Raw genomic sequence first — 13,736 nt, 5'->3', positions numbered from 1 at the left:
ATTTATTTATTTATTTATTTCTCTTTATATTTCCACATTTATTTATTTATTTATTTATTTATTTCTCTTTATATTTCCACATTTATTTATTTATTTATTTATTTATTTATTTATCTTTATATTTCCACATTTATTTATTTAATTATTTATTTATTAATATTTTGATTTGGCACTCCTATTGCTCCATAGATATGGTGCAATGTGAATTTGATTTTTAAAAAATCCCAAATTTCACACAAATTCCAGCTCTAAATTTGAACCAGTTTGTTGGAAGGACTCATATACTGTAACGTACTGTAAAAAATGCGCTTCACTTTTGTACTTCTGGTTAGATGCTTAACTGCACTTCCTTGTCTTAGTACTTGAACTCTGTGCATTGACGATATATTTGAATCTACTCCTGTCTTCTAACATCATCCAACAGCTCCCTCTGGCGGCCATGTTTCTAGTCATTCGTAACCAACGAGAGACGGACACGAGGACCCAGAGGAATGCTGCTGCTGTGGGTAGTCAACATGGCGGACCAAAACAAGACAGACACCGAGGGGAAGTTATTCAGTGAAATTTTAAGGTGCGTTTTACCTTTATCGGCAATTATCACAGCGTTTGTCAGCATTGTTGCAGCATTTTCCTAGTTTTTTCTGCCCCACTGGCTGTTTGTCATAACTTTACCGCAGAAGGAACTCTCAGACGGTTGTGCACATGGTGGACAAGGTTCATTCAATGCTAACTGTTAGCTAACTTCCAAAGTTTGGATACACCGAAAACATGGCTAAAATTGTCAGTAACACACGTCAGCTGCTCTCCAGTTGTGATGATTTCCAGAGGTGCGGTAGGTATAGAAATATTATCATGAGATGTTTTATGAATAATTGGCACCCTGTATTTGACTCTCTGTCGCCCTCCCTTGTGTGTTTTGGTGAAAAGCAGTTGTCGGATGAAGAAGATCAAAAAATTAGGAATAATTTAAAAATAATTGGAGTTTTGGGTGGATTTGGAAGCGAACAGTGGAAAGTGTGTTCTCCATGGGGCGTTTGGGTCCCATCACACTGAATATTTTTGTGCGCAGACAAAGCATTCTCATTGACTGTTTTTAAAAAAATAATTATAACCAGTCTGGGCGAGATACCATGGCACTGAGTCATGACATTATGACTCATGATCATGAGGGATTGACTGTAGCTGCACTTCAGAAATATTGTATTCTTCATTCACTTCAAGCATACAACAAACTGTGAATCTCATATTTTTAATCGTGAAAAAACTAATTAGGATGCAAATTGAGTTTCTCCCATGAGTTAAAAATTCAGTGTACATTTCTGCATGAACTACCCCTACTTCAAATCACATGGAATTTACCTCATAAAGACTTTGCCTCCAATAATTATGTGTTCTAAATCTAAAAAAAAACCCAGACAGAAACACTTAGGTTCATATTTTGTGATGTTCTATTTTTTGAGTCTTTATAGGATGTTATGCTCACATCAAGCCGAGCCAGAAATCTTGCTCAAACTTAAATTTGACTTTAAGTCAGTAGGTAAAGCACCCTAGAAGATACAGTAAGGTTAAATGATTTTTATACACCAGTCCTTTCAGCTTTAGTTTGGAAAATGGTGGACTGGTATGTTTTTTGCATGGCTGATCCCAATTATTAATAATCACGGTGACTTATAATCGGTATACATTTGCAGTTTATAAAAATGAAAATTCTGCTCTTAAAATTTTGAATAAGACAAACTCTAACTCTAAACTTCATTGAAATACCTGAAGTTATTTATGTTTTACAAATTTTTATCAAAAGGAGAACTTTTAAATGGATCTAAAATCATTATAGGCTGTTAATCGTGATGCTTAAATCAGATAGTGCTGTGGGCAGGACATTACTTTAGACTACAGAGTGACTACAGACAGAGAGGCAAACTAATGTCTTTTTGAAGGAATTTATTCTGTTAAAAACATTAGTACAGTGTTATTTTTTGCTCATACCAGTTCATTCAGATCTTTTCTTTTGTATTCTCCAAAAACAACTGCTGCAATATCCATTACTGAAACATGTAATATAGTAAGATCTTGATCTTTGCTGTTCATATTGTGCTGATTTTCTTATTTCAGGTTTCTGATTATACTGCTAACATCCACCTGGAGCTAAGTGGTTTTTTTTTTCCCCCTTTAAATTACAGTCCATCTGAGCTGTTTGCAGCCCGGTCCAGGAGTCACAAGATCCCAGTCAGAGGACAGAAGGACTTCTTCCCCAATGATTCAGATGAGCAAAGGCAGCGGCTTGAGCAGAGTCTGAATGAACACTGGAGCCTCATATCAGAGGAGCGAGTGGAGAGGCTGTGAGTAGACATTGCGACCCACTGTCCTCCAGGCCACATTCATAATCTGTCCTTAGTGGTGCAATCATAAATATTTGGACATCTGAGATTCTGCCGTCAGCTGCTGAAATATGTAACAAGCAACAAGCACATTCAAGTTCTGAACAAACGTCATCGGGGTTGGCGTGTTTGTTCAGCTTTAAAGTATTTGTTTTAGTTTGGCTGTCCTTCAGTGCACATCAGGGGAGAGATTTCAAAGCAGCCACTGCTCACTGCTGCATTACAACATCATTATTTTGTCATTTTGTCCAAAAATGAAGGTCACTAAATATGATCTGCAATATAAAGTATAGGTAGCCTAGCCGCGCTGGACAACCCACAGCAACGAATTTAATTCTCTGCCAGGGTGGGTCTAGTTACCCTCCATAAGGCTCGAGGTTGGATGCTCCTAAAACTGGCCGGACCAATCACCATGAAATGTAGAGTCAGAAGGCGGGCGTAACTAAGTGACGACAGAGGCGCGACGATTCTGACAGAAACAACCGGAAACAACTAGCCTAGCCGCGCTAGACAACCCACGGCAACAAATTTAATTCTCTGCCAGGGTCAACAACAAAAAACGACAACAGTCGAGCTCCATTAGCACCGACTCTGAATAATCTTTCTGTTAACATGTCTGTAATATACTTGAGCTTCACCCATTGACTGTATAAATAAGGCTTCACCGAACTACCGCGTCCTCTGATTTCCGGCACTCTAGGAGCCTATTCGTTGCGCTGATTGGTTGTATACCTACCCAATTGCTGCAGAGTGATTTGATAGGCAATCTTTTAGCCCGCCTCCCTCCCTGCCGAGCGTGCCTAGACCCTTGTGCCTTCAGAGCATGGGTCTAGCGCGGCTAGGCTAAAGTATAGGCTGTCTTTAGCAACTTTTATACATCTCTCTAAATATACTCAAAAGTTCAGCAATATAAGTGAGAAGTATTCCTGCATTTTACAAATATCCTTCCCTTGAACTGCAACATTAATCCTTGCAAACTGTGCAAAGAAATATATGTGTCATTTACATGCTTGTAGACGTATCACTAGCAGCTGTTTCAACGAACAAGCTCTCAGCCAGACAGCAGACAATATTAGCAAATTAGATATAAAGACACTTGAACATTTAGCAAACCGTATCTCAAAGGAGAGTGAATATTGTCAGTAAAACCACCTAAACAAGTAAGCTGCCATTTGTTTACATATTTGCCATAGTATATGGGGAAGTATATGGCAGGGAGGGCTGTGTGTCCGTTGACAAGTTGTGGGCTTTTCTCCACATCTGGGTCCCTGAGTAATATCTTTAGAATTGTATTCTATCTTTTACCAATAAAGTAATGCGTGCAGGTTAAGGCGAATGTATTGTTTTACTGCAGAGGAAACCTCGTGAAGGCCATATGGATTCCAAGTGACCAGATTGTGGAGCTTCAGTCTCCTGCTGTGAGTGCTGTCACGACACTCTCGGCGACAAGCTGACAACTTCTGCTTTGCCTTTTCTATCAGTTCTTGTTAGAGAATGTTTGACATATCTCATAAATTTGAATTTTGTTCAGGGAAAGTTCTGGCAGACGATGGGCTTTTCTGAAAATGGCAAACAGTATCTCCTTCCTGAAGAGGCCCTCTACCTGATGGAGTGTGTGAGTAGCAGATAAAACCTGCTGGCCAGGGTGTGGTTTAGCAGCGCTCATTAATTCTGTTCATTCAGCTGTATTTGTCGAGCAATTAAGGAGTGATGTTGCAACACATGTGATCTGTGAACTATTAAAGTGGCGTTTCTAAATGTGTGTGTGTGTCAACAGGGGAACGTGCAGGTGTTTTATAGGGACCTGCCGCTTTCCATTCAGGATGGATATGAGAGATTTCTGTCCTCAGCCACAGTGAGCCTCCAGCAATATCAGGTGCAACTAAGTGTCCAACACATATTCTGAATATGGAATGCAACACCACACTGATCGAACAACTCTGTTTCATCACAAAGGTGTTTGGGCATTTGAAGAGACTTGGCTATGTGGTGCACAGATTTGATCCCAGGTAACACAACTCTAATGTCCCATTGAGACAAGGTTAGAATGGCAGTAGAGCTTTCAAACTATACTATCATGTCTTGAAGTATTTGTACTGAGTTGTTGTAATTTTGCTTTTATGCACAACCATAGTAGATTTTAAATTAACCAGTCTCGATGTGATTAAAGTGTGGACTTTAAGATTTAATTTAAAGCGTTTAGCAAAAAATATTGCATTGACTGTTTAGAAATGACAGACCGACCTCTTCACAGGCTCCAAAGTAAGTGGATAATCGACTGAAAAGCAGTAGCCATGTGTGCCCCGTGTCCTCGTTTTGTCATGGCAAATTAAGTAGATAAAAGGTGTCGAGTTGATTCCAGGTGTTGAATTTGCATTTGGTAACTGTCAATGGGAACACTCAAGATGCTATCCAAAGAGGTTTCAAAGCAAGTGAGGCAGACCAAACAAAACAAACTTTTCAGAGAGAGAGCATTAACTTTAGGAGTGGCCAAAACAAGAGTATGTTATTAAGAAAACTAATGCTGCATGGAGCTAATCAAAACCAAAAGGCCTGAAGATGATGGAAGACAGCTTAAGTAGATAAAGCAGAACTTGATGGATAATTTGTCCTTCACACTGTCTGGCCAAGTCATGAACAATTTTGAAGAGGAGGTCTACTAGCAAGAAACAATGAATGCAAGTACAAAGAAGCTCAGAAAGTTTAGAAAACATGCTAAACAGCCTGCTTAGTTTTTGAAGAGGATTTCTGGGACGTTAAATCCAGATGAACTTGTACCAGAAAGAATAAACACATAATTGCGTTGATTTAAAGCCAATATAGTGGTGTACAGGGCTAACATCATGAGAACTATGTCACTGTCAAATTACTCATGAGTGAGACTAAGATAATAAAGTTACTCTTGGCTTTAGGGATGGCAGTGTTGATCAGCTCTACACTTGTATACTGTTCCCATTTGTCCCATTTATGCACAAGAATCAGGCAGATATATCTGCATCACTGTCACTATGTGGACTGAATGCTCTCACACTGAAATAAAGCTGACAGCAGAACAGTGGTAAACACACAGAGTGATATTAGTAAGAGCAGGATACCATCACTTGAATAAACAACAAAATACTGTAAATGAGACAGTTTTAAGCAGCAGAATGGATTTCAGCCACCACTAATTTGATTCATTATTATGACACGTCTAAAAGGTCCTCCTCAGCTCGGAGAAATAATCCTGCCCAAATGGGTCTTTAGTGATTGAGTGTTTTGGATAACGTTGCTCTGGAGGTTCAGGTTTTGACATCAACTCAATGTGCTTGACTTCTTGCAGTTCTGAGCCTTCGTCCTATGCGAGGCAGCTGAACCTGCCTCAGTCACGAGACAGAGCAGGGAGACAACTGAAGAGGAAACGCAGCCCCAGCCCCACAGCAACGTGCAGGTAAACAGAGCTACTGCTTATTATTTACTGTACAGCATTGGCACTGATCGGCCATAACATTGATTGTCTCGTTATAATGGCACCTCCTCAAGCAATGTGATTATTCAACTACTGCTCAATAAAGAAATCATTTTATTATCAGCACTATTAGTTGTCACTATAGACCTACAAGCTGCCTCAAACCTCCTCATGAAAGCTAAGTATTGGCAGCTCTCTGCTGCTCCCTGCTGGACACTAATAAACCTCTCCTAATAAACCTAATAAACTAATAATCAGTATCAATACTTTATTTGGATTCTTTGTTTGATTCGCATTGGAAATCTTCTGTATAGGTGATTGACTGTCACAACTGCTGGTTGATTTTCTGGCACTCAACCTGTTGATTAAACTACTTAGTTCAAGAATAAGTTAAGTTTTTCATCATCAGTGAGTGTATAAGATAGATGAGTTTTCCAGTACACCAAAAGGCTCAATAGTTTTTGTTTCTTCTGTAGTTATACTGAAGCTCCAGTGGAACCCACCGTTGAGAAAATGGAAGAGGATAAATGCAGCCTTGAAGGTGATCATGTTAAAAAACTGGCAGCCTCTCCAGACATCCAGACTGCCACCACAAGTGGATCAGATGAAGGCAGGAGCTGGTGGACGACGGATGACCTTGGGGCCTCAGACAAAGAATTACATCACAGCCCCACCTCTAGGTCCTCACGCTGGGACTTCAGCTCCATCCCATTCCCTGACGTGGGCTCCAGTGAGCGCCACCCCAGCTGCCTGGCCCCTCCAGAACCCTCCCTGCTGCCAGGGGATTTGACTGTGGGAGTCTGTGACATTGCCTCCTGGAGGAGGAAAATAAACCTGCGGATGGTGAAAATGTCCTCAAAGGAGCAGAAGAGGGAAGAGGACAAGCGCAGGCGGCGGTGGGATGTCAACAAAGACAGAGAGGTTTGTAGCAACTCAAAAAAATACGACCCACATAACACATTTATTATCAAGCGATGTCAATGCATTATTGGGGATGACATTCTGAGCTCCTTCAAGGTTCGACGGTGCAGAAACTGGGCGGAGTATCATGAGCTCCTGGCGAGGCGGCAGAGGAAGCGTAAAGGCCGACCAGCACACTTGTGGAACAGGGAAGTTACTCCATTACATGACCCAAGACAACCAATCCCCACTGGTAAGACAGCATCTGTGTTGTGACCCAACATGATCAGGCGTATCGTATCTGAAACTAAGTAAGTAATCTTTGTTTCCAGGTGAGCTGTTGGACAAAATCAGTGTGATTAAATCTACACATCTGCTCGAGGGAGCATCCAGGTATCACTTGTTTCCATCACTGAGAATGTGAGAAGGATTTGCTTTACCTGATACCAGTTTAATTAGAAGCTGATGTTCAGAGAAAAGCTGATGACATGTCACTGCTTTCATCTTTTTTGTTTCCTTTTTACCACACTGTTACGACTCACTAGACATTCATTACATCATCTGGCATGCCTCAAACTGATATCATAATATCTGACAGGATTTTATTAGCCCATGTTGCACTGACTGGAATGAAATTAACCTGCAGGATGGTTGTTATCTCATGATCTATACATACCATCTTCCATTACAACACAGAGGTAGGAGATTAGGGTAATCCTTAGTGATTCAACTCAAACTGAAGAAAAAAACTGCCTCTTCACGCCTAGATATGCATGTTACTGCAGCTGAGCTTTTCACTGTCAAATTCTAAAAAAAATACTGACACTGTGAGGGAAATAGAAAGCACTTCAGCACGCACAATGACAATCATACACTTCAGTTAGCATATGTGCACTGGCTTCCTCATAAGTGATCGAAAAGGTAGTAAAAAGCCTCACATGTATAGGGCTGTAGTCAAATAGAGAAAACCTTGGTCAACTCGAACTACACCGACTCTTCAAATGTTCAAGCTTTTTTAAAAAAATTTATAATGAAACATAGAAGCAAAAACGTCACGACAAAAGCAAATTGTGCAAGTAAGAGTCAGAAATCCAAAGGCTCATCGAAGAAATCTCACCTCCATATGCATTATTAGCAAAAGCAAAATTCTACTACAAAAACAACCCAAATGAAACAACAGACAACAAAATAATAAGAGTACCTCTGCTTAAGTGTATATACGAGTATGTCTGTATAAATGTGTATGCATGCCCATACTAAGGCACACTGGTGTGAGAGGTTTCTCATGAAAGAGAGGGAGGAAGAAGGGTCAATTATTGTCAGATGTGATCAGTTAGAATCGTTGAATCTGGTTCCAAGCCTGTAAAATTCATCCAGAATTAATTCATTCAGAAGTGGAGTGAAATGCAATTTGAGCATAATTCCATAGCTGAGTCCCCATCGATCTAATAGAATCTGTGCGTTGTCTCTAAATGAACTAAATGGGCCACAGTACACTAAGTGCGCTCTACCTGCTAGCCCTATTAGTCTAAATAGATTAGAAATGTGGTACTAGGAGCATATTAAATTATACTAACCTGATTATTTTATGAAGAAATTCTAAAAACAGTCTTTGAGTAGACCAGCATGCACATGTCCATATTCAGATTATTTCTGAAAATAAAACTGTATCAGCTGGTGATCCAGGCACAAGATCAACTGACAAACATAACATGGAGAAGTTAACCTACTGCTCTTACATGATCTGCCGTGTTGGTTGTTGAGCTGCGATATGCAAGCTGCTGTTTGTAAAGTTTACACTCGACTTTTTGTCCATCTGTTTTAACAAAACGCAGCCACACCCGCTTCTTCTTTCCCATAATAAGTTTGAAGCTGACTCCAAGTCAGCGTTCAGTGAATGTTAAATAAGTTGGCAGTCTCGATTAGATTAGGCCAGTTCAAACTTGTAAAAGTGTGGGAGTGTTCAGGGGTCTGTTTATCCTACTGCCAAAAATAATGGACTAATTGTGGAAGCCACTGATGTAGCGCTTTTCTCATTTTGACTGTAACATCAGCAAGTCTCCAATGATAAGTTGGTCAGGAGATAGCATATCGCCCAACCAATTGTTGTGGACACTGCAGCCCTATCAATTTCTTTTACAATGTCTTTGTAGTATAATTTGTACCTTAACGCAAAGGCACCACTGTCTGCTCAGCTGTGATATCTACTCTGCTGCATGTGCTGCACACAGCACTAACATTATTATAAACAGTAGAGATGGAGTCGCTGTGTGATGACAGCATTTCTACATTACTCTAAGCTTTCAGTTTTGAAATTGCCATATAAATCCGCTGATACCAGTATGTCAGTAATAGGCCAATGCGTTGTTTGTGCTGGTATGGCTGTAGCAGAAACCCGAAGTAATCAAACAAATTAATGACTCTTCTGCTATAAACTTTGATTTTGCAGTAACCTGGTTCCTACAGTGCAGACTTGTGAAATCAGATTTTTCTCAGCCCTGTGGTTTCTAGACATTGCAGAAAGTATATACAGTCAGCACCATGTTAGATGTAGTTTTTTTTGTCACTTAATTAGTACCAATTACCCGTTTTGCAGTTTCATACAGAGGAAACATGCAGGTCTGTCCCTGGGTTTTTATAACCATATAGTCAAAATTGGAATAAAAATATGACCTCCTGCAGCTACTTTCTGTTCACTGTGATAAGAGGACATCAACTCTGAGGCACCCGTGAAGGAAAATAAATCAGAATGTGGACTTTATATGAACCGAGCTTATATCACTGCTGTCACAGTTTATGATCTTTAATTTACAAACCTATAAAGACTCTGATACAAAGGAGCGACAGGCCGCCGCTCTGCTGTTTGTCAGCGCCTCAGTGTGCTGTTGTACACCCGGGGTGATGATGTATTGTGCTGTGATAGAGTGCGCTTCATTCAGGAGATATTGAAGACCTTGTCCTTTGTCTGCTCAGGTTAAAAGGTTCAGAGGAGTGGAGGATTTGTTTCAATGTTTACCAGCCCGATACGGTGGCTGACTTCAAGAAGAGCAACCCGGGGAAACCATACTCCCGCATGTGTGTGTGCAGGTAAACAATCACACAAACAACAAAGAAAGTGTTTACTCGGGATTGAGTTACAGTGAAGCCGAAGACATCTGATTCCAATTAACAAAATGTCACAGTGATTGGAGGTGAATGGACCTTTTGTGTCATCGCTCTTTTCATGGCTCAGATGGAGCCACAACTAAATAATTATAGTATTGATTATTGTGATGCATGTGCGACTGCTGAGGCTGGAGGTGTCTTTTCAGGTTGTCTTTCACATTCTTGTGAATACAATATCTCTAGAACGCTTTTAAAGAATTTCTTTAAGACACACTGTCAGATTTTGGTGGTCAAAGGCACATGTGACTTCACAAAACACTGTTTTTACCATAGGCAGAGAAATTAGATGCTATATATGACCAAATTTCACAAAATGTCTTATGTGTAGGATAAAATGATGAAGGGATAACCATCTATTTTAACACAATGTGCTTTTCTACTTATATAAGTCACACCAATAAGGTTCAACATCTCAGCCGAGATGCTTCTGCTGTAATCATCCGGCTTGTAAAATGTCAGGAACCAAATGCTCATGACAACTTGTGGCGCCTTCACTTTGCATGTTTGTTTCGACTTCTTTTTAAATGCAAAACTTAATTTAGTTGTTTCTCTTCTGTGTCTCAGCTTCGATGGTCCTGTACCTGACCTGAGAGTTATCAAGCTGCTGGCCTTCCAGAGCGGAGACATCCCAGTGGTCTTCGCTGTGGTGGACCACGGAGACATATCCTTCTACACCTTCAAAGACTTCCAGCTGCCCACTGATGTGTTCCCCTGAGACTCCATTTGTCCAGGAATTTTCTATGAATGTGCATCTGATGGGCTGGCTGCATATGTACAAATGCTTTTCTATGTGCCTGACCATTGATTCACAATGAAAGGGAAGGTTTAGTGCCCACGTTGTTTTTGGAAAAAGTGGATTTATCAGTTTCCTTTTTGCATATTTCTTCTTTTCTCTGTGGGACTAATAGATCATCATTATTATCATCAGCATCATTATTTTCTGCCAGGAATGATGATTGAAGACTTTATATATCCTTGTGGGAAATAAATTATTGCTACAGAAGCCAAAATTACAGTCAAATATGCAAGAAAAAAACACCAGAAACACCAGCTGTTGACATACACACGTGGACAAAATTGTTGGTACCCCTCAGTTAAAGAAGGAAAAACCCACAATTCTCACTGAAATCACTTGAAACTCACAAAAGTAACAATAAATAAAAATTTATTGAAAATTAAATAATCAAAAACAGCCATTACTTTTGAATTGTTGATTAACATAATTATTTAAAAAAAACAAACTAATGAAACAGGCCTGGACAAAAATGATGGTACCTCTATAAAAGATTGAAAACTATTTGACCAGAGTGACATGATTAACTCAGGTGTGTCATTTAATTGACATCACAGGTGTTTCCAAACTCATAATCAGTCAGTCTGCCTATTTAAAGGGAGACAAGTAGTCACCCTGCTGTTTGGTGAAAAGGTGTGTACCACACTGAACATGGACAACAGAAAGCGAAGGAGAGAATTGTCCCAGGACATCTGAAAAAAAATTATAGACAAACATCTTAAAGGTAAAGGCTATAAGACCATCTCTAAACAGCTTGAAGTTCCCGTAACAACAGTGGCTCATATTATTCAGAAGTTCAAGACCCACGGGACAGTAGCCAACCTCCCTGGACGTGGCCGCAAGAGGAAAATTGATGACAAATTGAAGAGACGGATCATTCGAATTGTATCCAAAGAGCCCAGAGCAACCTCCAAAGAAATTAAAGGTGAACTCCAAGGCCAAGGTACATCAGTGTCAGATCGCACCATTCGTCGTTGTTTGAGCCAAAGTGGACTTCATGGGAGACGACCAAGGAGGACACCACTGCTGAAAAAAACTCATAAAAAAGCGAGACTGGAATTTGCAAAAATGCATGTTGACAAGCCACAAAGCTTCTGGGAGAATGTCCTTTGGACAGATGAGACCAAACTGGAGCTTTTTGGTAAGGCACATCAACTCTATGTTCATAGACTCAAAAACCAAGCATACGAAGAAAAGAACACTGTCCCTACGGTGAAACATGGAGGAGGCTCAGTAATGTTTTGGGGCTGCTTTGCTGCATCTGGCACAGGGTGTCTTGAAAGTGTGCAAGGTACGATGAAATCTGAAGACTATCAAGGCATTCTGGAGAGAAATGTGCTGCCTAGTGTCAGAAAGCTTGGTCTCAGTCGCAGGTCATGGGTCTTCCAACAGGACAACGATCCAAAACACACAGCCAAAAACACCCAAGAATGGCTGAGAGAAAAGCGTTGGACTATTCTAAAGTGGCCTTCTATGAGCCCAGATCTGAATCCCATTGAACATATGTGGAAGGAGCTGAAACATGCTATTTGGAGAAGACACCCATCAAACCTGAGACAACTGGAGCTGTTTGCTCATGAGGAGTGGGCCAAAATACCTGTTGACAGCTGCAGAACGCTCATTGACAAATACAGAAATCGTTCAATTGCAGTGATTGCCTCAAAAGGTTGTGCAACAAAATATTAAGTTATGGGTACCATCATTTTTGTCCAGCCCTATTTCATTAGTTTTTAAAAAAAAATAATTATGTTAATCAACAATTCAAAAGTGATTGCTGATTTTGATTATTTAATTTTCAATAAATTTTTATTTATTGTTACTTTTGTGAGTTTCAAGTGATTTCAGTGAGAATTGTGGGTTTTTCCTTCTTTAACTGAGGGGTACCAACAATTTTGTCCACGTGTGTAGTTTTATAAGGTTTTGTCTGCAAAAATATTTAAGAAATTAAGCTTTGTGCAGATTTAATGATACTGTGTGTTTTATACTTTATTTCTTCCAGCTGAGGTTTTAACAATGTACTAGTATCAAAATAGCTGTTAATTTCAGAACTCAAATACTGATATCATGTTAATACTACACATGATAGTATTGTAAGTCATCCAGGACTAGTTTACGCTCCAGTTTAGGGACAAAATACAGTACACTCATTTCCATCTCTTTACATTTGTATTTCGAGTTCAATCTATTTGCCAAAAAGAGATCAAAAACACAATAAACAACATTAAAAATGAGTTGCACTTTGATTTCTTCATTCTATGATAATTGTTTAGTGAAATATCTGATTTTGACAGCCCTATGCAGCACTACAATAAAACTAAGATGTGTATCTTAAAATTCAAGAACACTCCTAGTATTCTTCACTTTTGTCAACTATTACATTTTTTGCCAACTGTTTTGATCATTGATTAATAAGTCATTATTTTAATTACCACTTATTAAAGAAAAAATTGAATTCTGTGATTGCAGCTTCATAAATCTGAATGTTTTCCGTTTTCTTTACTCCTCTATGACCATAGGCTGAATATCTTTGGGTCGTGAACAAAACTAGACATTTGTCATTGTCAACTTTGGGAAACACATTTTTCATTACTTTCTGTTACTTTATAGATACATCTGGTAATTGACTAATCAAGAAAATTACAAAGTGTGCATGGTGTCTCTTCGACCTTCTAGTAGGCGTCATGTAGACATTAATGAAACTTGTGTTTGGATCACTGAAACACATCTTAGAACCAGATGTTAACAGCCTCTCAGATGGTTAAGAATGAGTTTTAATGATAAATACGAGACTGAAAGTTTCTGCAGTTGACTAAACAATCCCACTGTCACAGACTGAGCAGGTGGACCCGAGCAGAAAGCCACACTACCAGGGCTGGCTGAATGCAAGTGGTTTATTGTTTGGGGGTGAAAATGGTGGCTAGGTGGGGGAAAACCAGGGTGTAGGAGCGGGGGGTTCCGGACAGGAGTGGGGGTCCAGGCAGGAGTGGGGGGTCCAGGCAGGAGAAACCGGTGAAGGCTTGTCGGGGAGAGCCGGAGGGGAAGGAGGATGGCG

At 39.9% G+C, this 13,736-nt stretch overlaps 1 protein-coding gene across 1 annotated transcript; it reads left to right on the top strand.

Annotated features, from left to right (window-relative positions):
* The first annotated feature begins 403 nt into the window (after nt 1-403).
* tsen54 (TSEN54 tRNA splicing endonuclease subunit) lies at nt 404-12,915 on the top strand. The gene is made up of 12 exons (XM_022209280.2): nt 404-571; nt 2,181-2,339; nt 3,733-3,796; nt 3,910-3,993; nt 4,156-4,254; nt 4,335-4,387; nt 5,701-5,808; nt 6,303-6,747; nt 6,844-6,979; nt 7,059-7,119; nt 9,700-9,813; nt 10,456-12,915. The coding sequence occupies exons 1-12, from the start codon at nt 492-494 to the stop codon at nt 10,604-10,606; spliced, it is 1,554 nt and encodes a 517-aa protein (XP_022064972.1). The 5' UTR covers nt 404-491; the 3' UTR covers nt 10,607-12,915.
* Nucleotides 12,916-13,736: the final 821 nt, after the last annotated feature.

Source organism: Acanthochromis polyacanthus, chromosome 21 (genome assembly GCF_021347895.1).
Source record: "Acanthochromis polyacanthus isolate Apoly-LR-REF ecotype Palm Island chromosome 21, KAUST_Apoly_ChrSc, whole genome shotgun sequence".
Classification (NCBI taxonomy): domain Eukaryota; kingdom Metazoa; phylum Chordata; class Actinopteri; family Pomacentridae; genus Acanthochromis; species Acanthochromis polyacanthus.
This window is presented reverse-complemented; position numbering and strand designations above follow the sequence as displayed.